The sequence below is a fragment of the Acomys russatus genome, chromosome 3 (assembly GCF_903995435.1).
Source record: "Acomys russatus chromosome 3, mAcoRus1.1, whole genome shotgun sequence".
In the NCBI taxonomy this organism is placed as follows: Eukaryota; Metazoa; Chordata; class Mammalia; order Rodentia; family Muridae; genus Acomys; species Acomys russatus.
In genome coordinates this window covers 41,095,627-41,114,338 of record NC_067139.1, presented here as the reverse complement: position 1 = coordinate 41,114,338, position 18,712 = coordinate 41,095,627, and the positions used below count along the sequence as shown (strand labels likewise).

At 45.6% G+C, this 18,712-nt stretch overlaps 1 protein-coding gene across 1 annotated transcript in view; it reads right to left on the bottom strand.

Annotated features, from left to right (window-relative positions):
- The window catches only part of Ntrk2 (neurotrophic receptor tyrosine kinase 2), a 319,485-nt gene extending 301,492 nt beyond the window's left edge, over window positions 1-17,993 (bottom strand). Inside the window, exons 1-2 of the mRNA XM_051172708.1 lie at window positions 17,807-17,993; window positions 16,871-17,416 (exon numbers count right to left, since the gene is read on the bottom strand). Of these exons, the coding sequence (XP_051028665.1) occupies window positions 16,871-17,082 (212 nt within the window). The 5' untranslated portion in view covers window positions 17,083-17,416; window positions 17,807-17,993. The remainder of the gene's footprint in view (window positions 1-16,870; window positions 17,417-17,806) is intronic.
- Between the last annotated feature and the right edge of the window lie 719 nt (window positions 17,994-18,712).

Genomic DNA, 18,712 nt, shown 5'->3' with positions numbered 1-18,712 from the left:
CTCTCTCTCTCTCTCTCTCTCTCTCTCTCTCTCTCTCTCTCTCTCTCTCTCTCTCTCTCCTTTAATCCCTTACTTTCTCTCATTTTTGCCCTGTTAACTTTATTATATAAAATTAGCATGATAGATGTTCAAACTGCTGAAAAATTGACATGCCTCTAATACTTTTTTCGTAAAAAGCATGTGACCATAACATATAACTGCTTGATCGTTATAGCACACCAGAAGTGGTAACATCATGCCTTTAATCCCAGCACTTGGGAGGCAGAGGCGGTGGCTCACTGTGAGTTCAAGCCAGTCTGGTCTACTAGGGAGTTCCAGTGAAACCTTGTCTCAATTTTTTTTTCTTAAAATGTTGGTCCTATGCACAAATTATATCTTTAAATGTATTCTTCCCTGTGTTCAGGTAAGCAGTGTGCTATTGATGACTCCCGAGATGACGCTGGTGAAGAGCCTGGCCTGAAGAAACCTGGCAGGTGTCCCAGCTGACCTGGCAGGTGCCCCAGCTGACCTGACAGCTCTGAAAGCTGTGGGCCTCTGGGCCAGACAAGTCACTGCACACAGATCCTGGGAACTGAGGTCTCTGCTCCAGCTTCAGGGTAGTTCAGCATGGCGGAGGGAAAGTGGGTAGCAGGCAAACATGAAGAAAGGAGAAGGGCGCAAGTGCTGAGCCTGTAGGCTCTCTGTGAGGGTCTGTTTCCACTTGGCACAGGCTTCTGAGCAGCAGATGAGACAGTGGGAGCAAAGGAGGGCGACAGTGAGCAGGGCATCCCCAGTTTTCTCTCCACTGCTCACCATTTCTATAGAAGGCACAAGCCCACTCCCTTTGAAGTCAAATTCCAAGCCTGCCAGTGGGAGCGATCCCAACTGCAAGAGGCTGCTGGGTGTAACCACAACAGAGAGAAGCTACTCTGCAGAAAGGGGCTGTGTCTACAGCTTTTAAATGGGTCTATTAAAAAGTCTTTTATTCGCAGAACATGATTCGTTTAAAAACCACATGCTAGCTGGATCACTCATAGTGGAAAGCAGAAGGGTTTTTGCCAAGAGATCGGGGAACAGGTATGGGGTCTGGCTGTTTGGTGTGTGCATGTCCAGGACTGCATACCTTTGCAAAGACCTCTGAAAATAAATACTGATGGCATAGCCCATGGATTCACAAAACGCCAGTCAACCAAACATTTAAAATGCTCGGAATGCACATATTTTATAGAAGCCTTGTAACTGAAAACTAATAATAGGGGGAAACTGGAGTATGAACCGCTTCCCTCCAGATTCTAGAAGGACAGTGAAAAACCTACGAAATAAAATGGATGAGGCCCACTGGGCACACAACAACTGCAGAAGAATGTGACCTGAATATCAGTGGTTATGTCTGCCTCACGCCTGCTCAGCGTGCAGACGGTCAATATCCTGACCAGCCAAGCACAGCAGGTGAGATGAGAGCGCTGGGCAAGCCAGCCCAGAGGCATTCCACCATGCAAAGATGGGCTAGACATCACTCCTTCGCATCTGTGCTCTCAGCCATAGCACCTGTTCAATGCCAAGGTCAAGGGGAATCTTTTTGCTTTCTTACAGTTCTTCCTCGGCCTCACAGAACCTCCCACGACATACAGTTGAGGCTAGACACTCAAAACCTAAGGGTAAAGGGTAAACTGAGTCAAGTGTTTTACGCTCACAGCCTCCTACAAGAAAGGTTCTACTGCAGCTCCTTTTCCAGACGAGAAAGCAGAGCCATGAGAAGGAAAGCTATGGTTCAACATGGTAGAGGCTGCTTGATCCACTTCCTGTAGTACCTAGCAACACCTCCTTCCTTACAGCAATGACCACACCCAGAGAATATGAGGATAAACTTGACCATCCGCTCGCACATGCCACCTGAACCAATTAGTTTTCGATTAAAAAGCAAGAAACCTTCACCTCAGTCAGAATGGCTATCATCAAGAAATCTGACAACCAATGTTGAAGAGGACATGAAGAAAGTGGAGCTTTATTCACTGCTGGTGGGGTGCAAATTAATACACTCTATATGAAGTCACTTTCCTTAAAATGTTAAAAATAAAATTTCCACATGACCCAGGTATTCCCCTCCTGGGCATATACCCAGAGAGTGCCATATCCTACCAGAGGCATCTGTAGATCTGTGCTTATTGTTGCTTTATCTATGATATTTAAAAAAAAAATGGAACCAACCTAGATGTCCATCAACAGAAGAATGGATAATGAAGACCTGGCATATGTATAAAACGGGATATTATTCAGCCCTAAAGAAAAGTCAAAATATACAATTTGCAAAAAGACTAGATAGACTTAGAATGTATAATATCAACTGAGGCCACCTGATCTCAAAAAGAAAAATAAGCACATTCTCCCTCAGACGAGGCTCCTAGCCTATGACGTATGTCTGCATGCTTGTGTGGTATAGTCCAACATTTGGAAAAGAGAGTAAGAAAGGGCACATGGGTGACACCGGAGGATAGAATACAGCAAAGGACACGGGAGTTGGAGAAGAGGGTAGAAAGGGAATCACTTTTCTGGTTTTAACTCCACCATGTCTTTTCTCTTTAGTGGTGAGTTAGTGCACAAAACTGTATTTGGCAGTCAATGTGAAAAGGTTTAAGTGAAGGGCCATAACTTCAGAATGGCTATTCCAACTGTCCAGAAGGCCACTGAGAGGTTATTATTATTATTATTATTATTATTATTATTATTATTATTATTATTATTATTATTAATCATCATCATCATCACTATTACTATTAAAGAAAAATATGAGAAAGGAGATTTTTCATAAACAGTTTTCACATATCAGGGTTCTCTTAAGATATAATTTAGGGGGAGAAGTGGAGGAGGAGAAGCAACTTCACCCCACGCTGTCTGTGCTGGGAGCGTGGCTCACCATGTGTCACACCCCTGCAGAGAAAGGTGAGGCTCTGTTATGGAGAAGTCTGGATAGCATGGGGAGCCTATGCCTGCATGCGTTCAGGACATAGACCCCATAATGATGCCATTCCAGAACATTCTCCCAGCTCAAAACCACAGTGACACCCATTAGACTAGCTTGTCTACAGGCCCTCACCTCTGGGTAGTGGCCTCAGCAGTTTAGAGATACTCCCTCAGTATGCTCTGCCAGGCTCCTCCACCTGAAGTGAAGACATGTCCAAAGGACACCAGGAGGTGCCTACCCGAGTGTCACACACTCACTTATGGCCAGGTGGCCAGAATCTCAGAAACTCCTACTAAAAATATCAGATCTTCCACTGGGGCCTATAGAGGTCTGTTCTTAGTCTTACCTCCCCGCAGTGTACACATCTCTAGCTACAACAGCGTGGGAAAAGGCTTTTCTGTGGTTGCATACTGGAAAATCAGGTGTGATGTTGGATTGTCGGCACACTATATGTAAGGTCCCGTGGGTTGTTAGGAGATAGATAGAGTGGTCCAAAGGTGAAAGGAAAGCTGAAGCGGTCTGTATTAGACATATGGTTGGAACTGACCTGTCTCGTTACTACAGAAAAATACCCAGAGAAGACATACTTAAATTACATTTATTACTAAATAAGGAATGAATGCCTTAGCTAATACATACATACATATATATGTATGTCTGTATATCGATATATCCATAGGAACTAGACAACTCAGTCATGAGGCTGCCCATCACTCTTGGAAGTAGACATGTACAAATATAAAATGAAATAAAGGGAAATTACTGGCTCTATGACCTCCAAGTAGGCTGAATCAGCAGTAAGCCCAGCACCATGCCACCAAAGGAGAGTTTTATTTGTCTGCTTATTTCTGCTTTGTTTTTCTGGAAAAAGATAAAATCCTTAAAAGAATAAATGAGACAGCTAAAAAGTTAAATTCCCCAGACTCACCAAGAGACCAGTGACTCTACCAAAGTAAGACCGTTCTTGTCAGAGGTCAACATTATAATCATTCCATAGTGATGCCTGCTCCTGTTGAAAGTCTCAATTTCAAAGCCCACGGAGAAGCTGAATACATATAAATATATATTTATGTGTAAATATATAGAGAAGTATATAAACATAAACAAATGGATGTTATTTAACTCGCAGAGGAATTATCTGTTTGGATCTTTCAACACCATCTGTTCACCTATAGATCCCTCCACTCTATTTCAAAAAGCTTTCCAATCTTATATGTCAGTTATTTTACGATCAGCTCTGCAAACAGCTATACACATTTCTCAGCTGCAAAACAGTGCTGATTGCTATTGATGCAAATGAAGCCCATGCAATGTCCACAGCAGCAGCCTGATGCCTCTTGGCTGCAAAGGCGAAAATGTGTGCACCATCAGGTAGTACGTTAAACTGTCCCCAGCAGTCTGTATTCCTCCTCCTAACATTTGCAGTTCTTTGAGAAAAGTGAACAGCCTCGGCCATCTGTACTACAAGGAGTATAAATCACATCCGAAATCTCACTCCAGCATCGCCTTACGTGGGAAGTACCCCAAGTGCAGCTTCTGGGAGAGCTGCAATTGATCCATGAGGCTGTCCACTATTGGCTTCTCACAACACAGAGCACACAAAGCTCTTCATCACTGCACCCATTTGTTCACTGGAGGTCAGATGTCCTGGGGTGACTGACTCTGCTTCCTTGGGTTCTCCTCTGCCACTTCTGCATCTCTCTGCATCCATGGGCCCTCATCCTCCCACCTCACCCCTGCTTCTGCATCTCTCTGCATCCATGGGCCCTCATGCTCCCACCTCACCCCTGCTTATGCATCTTTCTGCACTCATGGGCCCTCAATCCTCCCACCTCACCCCTGCTTCTGCATCTTTCTGCACTCATGGGCCCTCATCCTTCCATTTCACCCCTGCTTCTGCATCTCTCTGCATCCAGGGCCCTCATCCTCTCACCTCACCCCTGCTTCTGCATCTCTCTGTATCCATGGGCCCTCATCCTCCCATCTCACCCCTACTTCTGCATCTCTCTGCATCCATGGCCCTCATCCTCCCATCTCACTCTGTCTCCTTCTTTTGGCCTCACCAAGCCTTGGCCTTTCCCCCTCCTCTACAATAATCGATTTCTTTCTGTGTACAAACTAATATTGTGTGTTTTAATTCTGTGAAGGTTATTTGCATAAATAATTACTAGGGGCTTTAGAAAAGTCACATTTAGATATTTACATATTGATGGCCAAGGAACTAACTTAGGTGCTCTTAGAATTCTAAATTATGATTGATAGATAGATAGATAGACAGACAGATAGATAGATAGATAGATAGATAGACAGATAGATTGATAGATAGATGATAGACAGATAGGTGGCAGATAGATAGATGATAGATAGACAGACAGACAGATGAGAAAGAGGATAGATTATAAATAGATACATAGATAATAAATAAGTGATAAACAGATAGATGATAGACAGACAGGTAGATGGTAGATAGATAGATAGATAGATAGATAGATAGATAGATAGATAGGTGATAGGTGATGGACAGACAGGTGATAAATAGATAAATAGATAGCTAGATACAAAGAGATGATAGATTATAGATAGATATGTAGATAATAAACAAATTATATAGATGATAAATAGATGATAGCAGACAGGTAGATGATAAATAGGTAGATAGATAGATGATAGGTAGATAGATAGATAGATAATAAATAGATGTTAGATAGCTGATCAAGAGATAGATAGATGATAGATAGGTGATAGAGAGACAGATATATAAGATAGATAGATAGATTATAGCAGATTCATGAGTGCATTTCTTCATGTGGGTCCAATGTGTTGAGAAAGAGCTGAAACAATACCTGAGCTCATATAGCTTATATGCTAATGGATATACAGCAGGTACACGGTGTGCACTGGGGATGACCATGACCCTCATGTGATTGTGACATACGGTGGTCCTGTGAGAGCAGGGAGGGCATGGCCTAGATAGTAAAGGAGAACAGGAGACATCAAAGATAAGGAGGGATCAACTAAGAGTAGAAGGCAGAGAGACAGCTCCAGGCCATGGCGGCCATTAGACGCTGAGAGTACGTGAGAAGAAAACTTGGTGCTAAAATACCAGAGTGCCCATATCTCAGCACTGATGTACTAAAGGGTTGACAAGGCCAATAGCAAGGCCAGAAGGATGGTGCTGAGTCAAGAACACAAAGCTCCTAGGGCCTGTGAAGAAGATGCGTGCAAGGTGAGAGATAGTGATCAGGCTTCTTTATTCTATGTGTACATAACCTGTTTTCCAGGCACTATTTGTAGGATAAACTTACTTATCATATGCTAATGATCCAGACACCACACCAGAACCCTCATTACACCACCACAGAAGTCTTCCCACACATCATCATGGCTTGGGATGTGCATACTCATTGCAAAGTGCACGCTCGTGACATCAGACTCAAAGGCAAGACCTCTGCAGGCCCCAGTGGTAGATTTGATGTCCTGTTATCCACTGAGCCTTTCCTCACATCATGTGAAAGAACATGTTGGAGAGTGAACTGCCCAGAATACCTAAGGGCCTGTGGGGCAGGGGGTCTCTCACATGATCACTGTGGTTTCAAGCTGGGAGATGACTCTAGGACAGGATAGGTAAGGTGTGTTATCCTGGATAGCTGTGTCAACTTGACACAAGCTAGAATCGCTTGGAAAAAAAGGAAACTCAATTGAGAAAATGCCCTCCCAGATTGCCCAGGGGGCATTTTCTTGATTGATATTGATGGAGGATGGCCCAGATCATTATGGGTAGTGCCACCGTGGGGCTGGTGCTCCTGGATGCCATAAGAAAGCAGGCCGAGCAAGCCAGGAGGAGCAATCACGTCAGAAGCATTCTTCCGCGGTCTCTGCTTCAGTTCCTGACTCCAGATTCTTGCCCTGGCATCCCTCAGTGAAGGACCATGATGTGGAAATGTAAGCTGAACTTAACCCTTTCCTCCTCAAGTTGCTTTTGTTATGGTGTTTATCACAGCGATAGAAACCTTAACTAAGACAGGTGTATTTCTTGAGAGTATCTAGTATGGCCCCCAGGCTGTTCGGACAGCTTTGAGGAAAACAGAGTGGTATGGGGAAGCTCAGATAGGAGCACAGCTTAAACACATTAGGTGAAAACAACCCAGATTCAGTGCAGTGAGTATAAACAGACGTATCTGTGCCTGTGCTATGGGCACAGGCAGACTATTTCTGGAAGGAGAAACAGACTGAACGGAGTAGTTAGTTGTGTTGGAAAGAGACCGAGGGACCGGAAGATTGCAGCATCGGTTAGAAGAGAAACAACTTCTCAGGAGATGCTTGTTCATATTGCCACATTGTTTATAATGTTCAGTATTACTTTTTAAAAGTTAATCACCAATAATATCACGTTTTTAAAAAATTAATGCATTTCATAGAAAAATATGTAAAATCGCCCTAGTAAATTCAAAAATCTCTCGGGATTTAGCAGGAATGAACGTGTCAAACAGAATACAGTCCTGACCAATGGGAGCTGGAGAGAAGGGAGTGGTATCTTCCAGGGCATCCAGGCCTGGCCACGCCCTCATAGAGATGGAACCTCCCTCCAAGCTAAGCCTGATGCTGCCAAAAGTCTTAACTTAGCATTAAATGTGCTGGGCTCCAAATTCACTAAGCAAGCTTCAGCCATCTTTTGGTCTTCATTAGAGATCTTTTGTGTAGAAAAAGATTCTTATGCTGAGCTCTGTGTTCTATGCCATGCAACAATTATGTGGACTCTTTATATCACAATATAATGGCAACCAGAATGATGGAACAATGGGGAGAGGGAAAGAAACCATCGTCTGTGGGTGTGAGAGCCCCAGAGTGATTATTATCAATCAATGTCATGACTAAGCAGCATGCTGAAAAAGGCCAGTAGCACCTCCATGACCGTTCTGGCCACAGGGCTACATATGCCTTGGATAGGTAAGGAGCTAGCTGTGTCAACTAGAAGGCTACCACAGTGCTTTAAGGAAAAGAGGATAGTGATCGAAGTTTAATTGTTTTTAATTAAGTACTTAGTTGACATTTTCCCCCTTCAAGCTGTAAGTCCCCAAAGAAGAGGCAAGGTCAGCCTTTCTCATTATATTCCAAGTATTTAGAACAGTGCCCCACACAGACAAAATCCCATTTAAAGAAAGGAGGGATGGATGAGGAGAAAGAGTTTGATGAGCAGAAAGTTAAGATTTGATCGCATTGATGTGCCATCTTCCATGATCATTGTCATAAAAGATAAACCAAAGAGACAGGTGAGTTAGGAGCCCACTGGAGCCTCATCCGCAGAAGTTGGCCAGACATGTTTCCAAATGTTGTCAGTAAACATATAGCAGTGAGTTTTGATTGGACATCAACACTTGAGCTAGCTGGTTATGTGCCTAAAGTGCAGGTAGATGGTATGAGTTCAGAATGTTATCCCCCAGCCCCAGGAGGGGTCTCGATTCTCTCAGAGGGGATCAACAGAAAGGACACTGTCCAGTGCAACAGAGAACAGGTGACTTACAGAAATTCTGCTACCCAACCACCCATAGCAACTGCTTAGCATCTGGTGCATTCTCACGACAGCCATGCAGAGTGGAAATAGGACTCTCTCTCTCTCTCTCTTTCTCTCTCTCTCTCTCTCTCTCTCTCTCTCTCTCTCTCTCTCTCTCTCTCTCTCTCTCTCTCTCTCTCTCTCTCTCTGTCTGTCTGTCTCTGTCTGTCCCTCCCTCTCTCTGTCTGTCTCTGTCTCTCTCTGTCCCTCCCTCTCTCTCTGTCTCTCCCTCTGTGTGTGCGTGTGCCTCTCTCTGTGTGTCTCTCTCTCTCTGTCTCTCTCTGTTTCTCTTTCTTACTTCCTTTTTCCCTCTCTCTATTCTCCATCCTCCCTTCTCTGTGTCTGTCTGTCTGTCTGTCTGTCTGTCTATCTGTGTCTGTGACCTAGGAACATGAGGAGGGGATGGAAAATACCACAGAAATAAAAAAGAAACCTAAAAAGGCACAAAAGGAAAGACTCAAAGCACCCAGGTGTGCCCATCACTTTGAACTACTATGAAGAAAATATGTGAGAATAAGTCATTTCTGACAAGAGAAGTTTATTGTTCATAGTTTTGATGGCTGGCAAGAGCAAGAGCAAGGTCCCAGCAGATGCAGTGTCTAATGGGCCTATTTATCACAGGTGGCATCGTCTATGTATGTCTTCACATTGTAAGAAGAACAACTGAGATATCAAAAGTCCCTTTTTAAAGGGCACCCACTCTATTCATGAGGGGTGACTCCTCCTGGCACCACTGCTTTGGGGGCTAGCTGTCAACATGTGGATCTGGGCTGGGGGCACAAACATTCAAGTCATAGAGTAAAAAACACAAACAAAACATCTGAGGAGCAAAGCTGTCCACAGCATCATAAAGGAGAGCCTAGGGCAGCTTTGAAAGGGAACTGGATCCCACCAAATAGAGTAATGTTGGTTTCTTGGCTTGCTTGGGGTTTTCTGTTCAGGCATCTGGTGGTGTGGGTGAGTGGGTGGGTGGTTAGTTTGGCAATTTGTTGGTGGGTTGGGTGGTTGGATGGATGGGTGAGTAGTTCCCTGGTTGGTTTTATAGTGCTGGCAGTTGAGCCCAGAGCCTTGAGCGTGGTAGGTATGCTTTCCACCGCTGAGCCACTTCCGCAACCCAGTCTGTTTGTTTTGGAGAGAGGTGCCTGATTTTGTTTTATTTTTATTTTTAAATCATACCCTGCCAGGGAATTTAAAGGTCATCATGTCAAGTTCTCTTGCTCACACATAACAAATGAGTAAGGCAACTTCAGTGGAGAAAAATGGCCTGTACACAGTGAGCAGAAGTCGCATTTGACTACAGATACCTCTCTCACCTCACAGTAAGAGACTCTGGGATCCATGACATAAAGGCAACCCCTGTGACAAGCCTTGAGGCTTGCTGGCCTTATTTATTTATGTACTTACTTACTAACTTACTTATTTGTCTGTCTATTTACTTACTTATTTTTATACATGTGTGCACATGTTACGTGTGCATATGCATGTGTGTTATGTTCAAAGGAAAAATTGCAGGAGATAGTCCTGTCCTACCATGTAGGTCCTGGGGTGGTCAAACTCAGGTCCTCAGACATGGAGGCAAGTCATCTTAACTGCTGAGCCATTTTCCCTCTCGTCCTTTTTGAAAAAAAAATTTTTTTTTCTGGCCTTGTCTTTTTAAAGTTGTATCATCTTTCACATGTCATTTGAAAACTCAAATCCCAGCATCTTTTGATTCAGAGAAACTTCCATTTGTGCTGAAAGCTGATAGGAGACCCAGAAGACAGACTTAGCTCCGAGATGTTCCATCAGGTCCTGGGCAAGCAAGCAGCACAATACTTGAAATGAAATTTAAAAAGGAACTTAAGACACCTCGCCTTCGACTTCCAGGAGAGCTTTATAAATTACCGGAGTCCAAGCTGGAGGGCCACATAGCGGGGCCACAGGGCTCTGGGTACACAGGTATGCATGGAAACTGCAGGGGAGGCTGAGGTGCTAAAGATTAATTGGTCTTTATTTGAACTAGAAAAGGAAGTCTAAATGGAGTGTAATTAATAGTTCTGTTCCCTATGAGAAGATTAAAAATTACTAAAGTCACCCAAATCATGCATCTCTTAAGAGTACAACAGACTGCAAAGGAACTGAACAAAAATGGGAGGGGTGGGAGGGGAAAGAACAGGACGAAACATCAGTCTGCCCCTCCCCCACCGAGGTGCTTTGTCTCAAAACCAAATCCAGGCAACTACAGTTGAGGAGACTGAGGCCTAGGAGAGTCCCTGGGGCTCCATTCCTAACTATGCCCTCCTTGACCAGAAGTCTGGGCAGACAGTTGGGCTGTCCCTCCTGGGCTGTCAAGTCCTCACCTACTTCAGGGTGAGGCTTTACATCTAAGTAAGCAGGCACCCAAAGTGCCCATGGTCAGTCTCAGGCAACTGTTCTCTCACGGGGAAGTCTCGAACCCTTGAACCGTGACAATAACACAGGGTGGTTGCTAAGCGGACCCTGCGGTTTGACCACTGGCTCAGATGCTGAGCTGGGTCTAGTGTCTTACAGCATTGGGAAAGAGGGCAGAAAAGAAGGCAAGAAAGGATAGTAAGTGGTCTCTGGCCATGTCTTTCATGAGTGCTAGCAGAATTTATATAATGGGCTGTGGGCCCCGAATATGACAAAGACTTCTCTCTGTCCTGCGTTCTGTGGTCACCCTCCAGTAGCATCAGCCCACCACACTGGTCTGTTTGCCTTTCCTCGCCTGTGCCAAGCCATGATGACTTTTCTTTTTAGCTCAACTTTGTGTAAGGGCTGTGGAGTGAAGAGGACTGTATATGCACATATTTTTTTTTTTTTCAACCTATGTTCAACACAAAAAGGCATGTTTTCCTGTGTGAAGGTAAAGTCATTGCTTTGGAATCCACAGTGGTCCAGGCCTCTGTAATTACACTGTCTCACAGAGACTGTGCTTGCAGAGCTAGCCATGCCAAGCTTGCCTTCCCGTTGCTGAAACTTCTTAGGAGTAGCCTGGAGCTGGACTTCAGTCTGAAAGGGATGCTTCTTGGATGCAAGGAGACAGAAAGGGATACTTCTTGGATGCAAAGAGACTCTCATTTCTGCAAGATCTCAAGAATTTTGCAAAGAGGCGAATGGAGGCTCTAGGGTCCCTTCTCCTTCTATGCTCTTGATTTGGAGCCTTTCTGAACCCCGGCCTTGTCCCCCCCCCCCTTTTCTGAACTAGCACTGCCATGCTAACAGCCTGGCTAGCAGCCCACGTTTTAAAAGACATTATGTGGGGAGCTGAGAGCAAAGGGTTTCAGAGATGCACTGCTGACCCTGAGCACCATGCTCGCTCTTCTCTCCCAGTGCTGGCACAACGACTATTACCCGCACCCTCAGCTGCAAAGCCAGGAGAAAGTGGTCTGAGCAACAAAACCAAGGTTCTTCACTTGCATGGAGAACAAAGTCCTTGAAACCCGGGTGACCGGGCAACCAGGTGCTGACGTCTCAGACAGGCTCCCTAAACTCATAGCTTCCTGCTTCCACTGCAGATTGGTTTTGAAAAACTTGAAGACAGAACTCAGTGTCTGCATGCAGTTTTCTTTTGGAGAGTTGTGACAACCTCAGGAATATTCCTGTACTCGCCTCCAGATCAATATTTATGATTTCTCAATCTCTGGACACTCCAGAGAGGGAGGTGAGTGGCGAGGGGAACACTGGTGGTGTGAGATCTTTACCTTTTTAATGGAGATCGACCAGCAGACAAATGCAGGGATAAAATTGCCAGGCTGCTTCAGAGTTCAGACCTCTGCCATTTGGGACAGCAAGAGGAGATTTGTATTTTAAAATGGCTTGACTAAGTAGATCATGAAAAATGACCAGGCAGCTAGCCTCTTTTTGTACCCTTTCCCTTCCCCATTCTCTCTCCCTCCCTCCCTCCCTCCCTCCCTCCTTCCCTCCCTCTCTCTCTCTCTCTCTCTCTCTCTCTGTCTCCCTCCCACATACACAAATGCACATACACACCAATAAAATATTCTGCCATCCATAAATAATCTCTCTCCTGAATCCCCATACTGATTTATAGTAATCAAGAGGCACTACATACTAACACTGTTCAAAGGGCTGGCAGACACAACGCCATATTCTACCTCATGGCTTTGAACCTACAAGAAATGCTCTAGAGACACAGAAGAGCCAACTTAGCCTGAAGACGATGCCAGTGTATGCTACTCAATACTGGCCTGAAAATGATTCTTTTCCTAATAGATACGCAAAACGTTCAAACCTGGAAAACTGACTTGCTACTTAACACACACACACACACACACACACACACACACACACACACACACACACAAATATTAACAGGACAAGGAGATATTCAATTTTCCTTCCCCAGCTAAGCAAAAGCTTTAGGTTTTGTGCTCTAATGGCCTAGATATAGTCAGAGATTGTATAGACTGTCCCTGAGGAAGAAAAGGCCTCACCCTTCAGCTGCTCTGCCAACTCTTCATCTTAGCCAGAATCTTTACCAGGGAATATTGAAAGATACAACAAAAGGTTTACAGGATAGAAACAGCAAATGACCTTAAACAGACCTACACTCAGAACCAGGGAGCTATGAGCACATCGCTTCAACCTCCCGCTGCTTGCTTGTAACAACACACAACCCGGCTCCTCTCCTAACTCTAAGCACTCTGAATTCCCATAAGGAAGTATCACTTTTCAGAGAAGAAGAAAATCAAACACATTTTCCTGTACATTCAGTGATGGGAGGTGGGAGAGAGTAGGGTCAGAAGGGTCACGGGGCTTTTTCATAGTTTTACCCCATGCAATAAAATGAGATGGAAGGTCCAGAAGTAGAAAGGCTCCAGAAGGCAAAGCTGAGCTGAGCTCTGCTCACACCTCCACTATGTGGACGGTGAGGTGAGATTTCACCTCCGGTTTGCAAATTGTATTAGATAATGAACAACATTGCATTTAGTAATAAGCCTAGTGTGACTTGCGCAACCACACTCCAGATAAAATGTATAGCGCTTAAATGCAGGCGACCAAAAGTTCTAGAACCATCAGTGAGGAGCCGCTGAGTGAATATCATACTGGTGCCCTTGGCTGAATCTTTGTGAGTGTCAGGATGTTTCAAACACAATTAATTGCAGCAACAAAGCTTATTGAGGTGCCAGGGCCAAAATCGATGTATTAATGGCACAGCATTATGGCACTTAACCAGGCAACAATAAGATGCACACAGATGCTCTGGCAGCAGGCACTGTGGGTTCCATTTATGTTGTGATAAGAGGAATAAATATTAGACTTAGTTCCAAGCATTGCCCCCAATTCAGAGAATACCATGCAAGAAGTTCAGGAAAAGGATCCCTATTGGCCTTCATGAGCACATGCAATGGTAGAGTGCAAGAGATCCACAGTGCAGCTTGTCGAATGCCACAGACATGAACACTGGGGACACTTACCATGGGAAACTTGTTTTAATCATAGGCTAAGACAGTACACTCATCTACCTTGCCCTTTGCCTACCACTTGGGTAAGACTTACAATACACCTTGGCACTTGACACTACGAGGTCTTAAATGGCCATAATCCCAGTCACATTACATGTGATACTGGTACTGTCTTTTAATTTGGCACTGCTGTGGCATTAACCACTTACAAACATCAGTGATTGTCACCTCAAAATGTGATGCTGAGCATGCACTTGTGACACCGCACGGAGAAGGACAGATCAACTTAAACCATAAGCCATAAGTAGTATATGACAGATGCTGGTGACACTGGGATTTCTAATAAAATAGGTTCAAACAATGACACTGGCAACATTTGTATAAACACAGTAGCTACCTGTTAGCTAGTCTATGTTTATACTTTCAAAATATTCTAACATTTCTCTCTAAACCCTAAGGGACACAACCATAGTTAAAAATACAGATACTAAAAGATAGTCTTTCAATGTAAATAGTGAGCTGTTGTTTTAGCTAGTTCTAAGGGCAGATTACAGGCAAAAAGTTACCCTTGTAACTTCAAGGGTACACCAATAAGCTAAATTGTTACCCCAGAATATGTTAGGGATAGCACTGGACCAAATAACAAAGTTTTCAAAGTGTGTAATTCGGTTCCAACTTCAGCTCATATTCACAGGCCAAGTTGTTCAAACAAATATTATCATGTAGGAAAAGGATCACAGATGGTGTCATATAAGACTGAGGCTGAAACTAACACGACTATTGATAGTATTTGAGTTCAAAACCATTGGTCCTTTCCAAGGAAGCATTGCAATACAATCCACAGATACTAACACGATGAGCTTGAGCACTACCGAGGGCCTACGTAGGCCAAAATACCTTCTTCCAGACCTCGCCTCTCCCCAGCCTGACGGACATGCCCAACCTACTCCTGCATCCAGAACACTCAGGAACTGAACATTCTCACTTCCCTCAATATCCATGGCTTTCCAAATCAGAGGAAGAGAAATAAAACCAGAGTAGAAACTAAGGCATCACAATAAGGTGAATGACTGTGGCTTTAGTAAAAATAAATAAATAAATAAATAAATAGGAAGCTGCCTTCACATAGAAAAGAAGTAACAACATCTGCAAAAAAAAAACAAAAACAAAACAAAAAAAAAAACAAAACAAAACAAAACAAACAAACAAAAAAAACCAGAGTGCTCTGTCAAAACTGTTGGCTTCTAGCAGAAAGCTCTGGAACGTCAGAAGCGAGCTTTCAATTTAAAGATGCTTGCTTTTCTGCAGCTGCTCTTAAAATGTTAAACTAAAACAACTGGAGTGACAGTCAAGCACTGTATCTCACTTCTCTCTTCATTCGGTGTCTACTGGAGATTATTCTTTTATGCTGCATTATCTAGCTGTGTCAATGCACTTTCCCAGTCTCCAAGGCCCAGAAAGATTCTGAGTTCTACAACACCCCTCCATCTGACTGACATCACCTTCGAAAGGCCTGGGTTCTGAGACTGTTTGGGCAAGCCCAGCCCCAGACAGGCACATACACACCCTACCCTCCCACTGGGCTGCTGGGCTGCTTGTCAAAGACTGGGAACCTGGCACCCGGGACTCAGAGTTCACACAGGATTGGCTCAGCTATGCCTGGCCTGCATGCTCCACTCTGCTCCGCTGTCATTTCCTTCCACCCGGGTCCTATAGCATAGCCATCAGCAACAGAACAGCAAGATTAGAAGGGACTCTTACTTACATTTAAAAACCAAAACAGGTTATCTTGATGCCTTTGGCATTGGCAGACGCGTTGGCAGAAAACACTGTTGTACATTGGGGGGAGGGGGGTGCATGCGCACTCGCCAACCGGAAGGCCACAGCCCAAGCCCTACTTTCAAGGCTGCCTTTCTCAGTCTCAAACACTGTGAAAATCACTCAGGAAACTTAGCTTTATAATCCTTTACACAGATGAATAAAACCTTGTGTTTGTGAGACATAAAATGGCAAGACTGCTGGGAAAGGAAAACAGCTGTACCTTCAACACAGGTGACCTAGGAATCTAGAGAAAGGAGTGTTGAATCCCTGCTTGGCAGTATATTTGTCACAGACATCCAACAGAGAGAAAAGAAATACATTTCTCTGCTTCTCCACCAAGCTGGGGTTTCTAGGGTCATGATGGTCCAAGGCTAAAGCTACCCGTCATCAGTGGACACACAGCTTTGCTGCCCAGCCTAGTCCTGGGGAATTAGTCAATGGGCAATTAAGATTTAGAATCCAAATGGTCTCAAATCATATCTCTGAGAAGTCAGGTCCAAATTAAATCAGCCCAGGCTTTTAGGCTTCCCATGATCACATTTTCTCTCTTGAGCGAGTGCTTTTCGACACTCAGAACTCCTCTTACAGAGCATCCTTGTGGCATCTCTGGCTGCAATCTCCCAAGCAAACTCCGATAGATGAAAGGGGAAACCAGTCAACTCCAAACCTCAGGAGAAGACGCTAAGGGAGAGGTCCTCACTGCCTTCATACAGTTTCTGAAAGGCTTTAACCTCCTTTCTGGTGAATATTACAGGAACTTCTCACACAAAACACATACAGTATTTTACCAAGCCAGAAAAAAGAAAAAAAGAAAGAGAAAAGTCTCAATATAATTATTATATACAGAAAGCCTAAAAAACACCCATCAGAACTTTGAAATAAAAATGCACTTGGAATTCCTTCCTAGGATCACAATGTACATGTGTGTATGATTATATATTTCTTTCTATATGGAATCTTAGAGTGTCACCCTTTACCTGCTGACAGCCTTAAGCCAGTCAAACTCACAATGACAGATAGTCCATCTCTCTGGTCTCTGACCTCCCACCATGTTTGGGACATTATCTACATCCAGGGAATATATCTGCCTGAGTCCTGAAGTGGAGGACAGGAGAAAAAGTACAAGGAACTCACATTTCGGTGATGTTCTCCGGGTCGACACTGTTAGGTTCCAATCTCGGAAATGCCATGATGCCAGGAGAAGGCTCGGTACACCAAATCCTAGAGGCACTGCATTTGCAGGACATGGGGCAGGCAAGAGAGGCTCTCCAGAAGCCCACGACAAGCAAACATAAGCCCCAGAGCCGCGCCATGGCGGGTCCATGCCACCTCGGCCAGGGCGACATCCCTTGCTGCCAGTGCCAGTCAGTCAGAGTGTCCCTATGTTGAGCCAGGCGTCCCCCGCTGGAGGGGGGAGGCCTTCCCTGAGCCCTCTTGCTGCTTGGTGCTGGTGGCCTCCCGCGGAGTGAAGCGTACCAGAGGCCGAGCCTGTCCCTGCTGTGGCTGAGCAGGTTGGCGCGGGCCAAACGGTTCACAGTGGCTGGGACATCGCGGGCCGCTGCTCCGAGCCACAAGGAGGCTGCATGATCCTACAAGCCAGGCGCCACTCAGTGGATCTCACCGGACTCTTTGGGTTGCAGAATCGCTAAACCGGCACGGATATCGGTGCGCACCTCAGGGCTGAGGACAAACAGACATGGATGAGACTAAGCTTAGATCCTACACACCACCAAGTGGGACACAGTCCTTCCGAGCTCTCCTAATCCCCACCGAACCCCAGCCTGGTGAATGGATGTCTAAGTGCCCAGATCCCGCCCCGAATCAACTTGCCCCTCAGTGGCCCCCAGTGTGGCCGCCTTCCCTCCAAGCCCGAGGCCGAGGCAGGAGAGGTCCGGAAAGGGTCTTTGAGACCAGGTTCCATGGCACAGACCAAGCCAAGGACCCTGTAAAGAGGACTCAGAGGCTGCGGCAGCGATGGGGCCCCAATGATGCTGCAGAATCCTCCCTGGCCGCTGGGCGCGGGGGTTGCGGGGCGGGAAGGAGGCAGGCAGGTGGTGGGGCACATCCCACCTGGGGAGCAACTGCGGCAGGGGGACAGGGCCGGCCAAGGCCACCGAGGACTGTCCTGTCCGTGCGGCTCCCTGGCCTCCTGTACCAAGTGCAAGGAGCAGAGCGCAGCAGCAGCAGCAGCAGCAGCAGCAGCAGCAGCAGCAGCAGCAGCAGCAGCGACTGGGCTCTAACCCGCTGCCGCTGCCGCCGCCGCCTCTGCTACTGCTGGCGAAGTGACGTGAGGGCTGACGCAGAGCAGGGGCAGAAACTCCAGAAAATTAGTATGAAATCCAAAAACACACACGCTCACACACGCACACACGCATAGCATAGCACCCTCCAGACAAAAGCAAGGAGGAGGGGAGGGAATCTGGGGGCGAGCGGGGAGGAGGAGGCTCAGTGCCAGCGGCCAGGCGCAGACAGCAGAATGTGGGAGTTCACACTCGCGCGCACGCACACACCTTGGCGGGGTAGCTGTGCGGGTGTGCATGTGTGCATGTGTGCGCGTGTGCGTGTGTGCCCCTTTAGACCCAGGTACCTCTGAAATGCAGCGTTGCGCCGCGGGATGCTTCCTTGGTCCCTAATTCTTACATCTCTTCCACACCGCAGTAGAGGCTAGCTCCCCCTTTTTGAAATGGAAGCCGGGCTTGGGTAGACTCTGAAAAAATGCGCTGTTCTTATTGTAGGAATCCTCCCTTTCCCTCTCCCTCCCTGCTGCGTTCTCCTTTCCCACCGTGCTCAAAAGGGAAAGCAAGCTATTCCCAAAATACAGAGAAGCAGAGAAGCAAGCTACACCCACTACAAAAATAAATATATAATGCTGTGCGTTGGTAACCAAGGACCATTGCCTGGTTCCGGACCACCTATTTAGAGGTGGATGGTTCCATGAGGTTTCTGCCAAGAGAGCGGAGCCTGAAGACTCAAGTG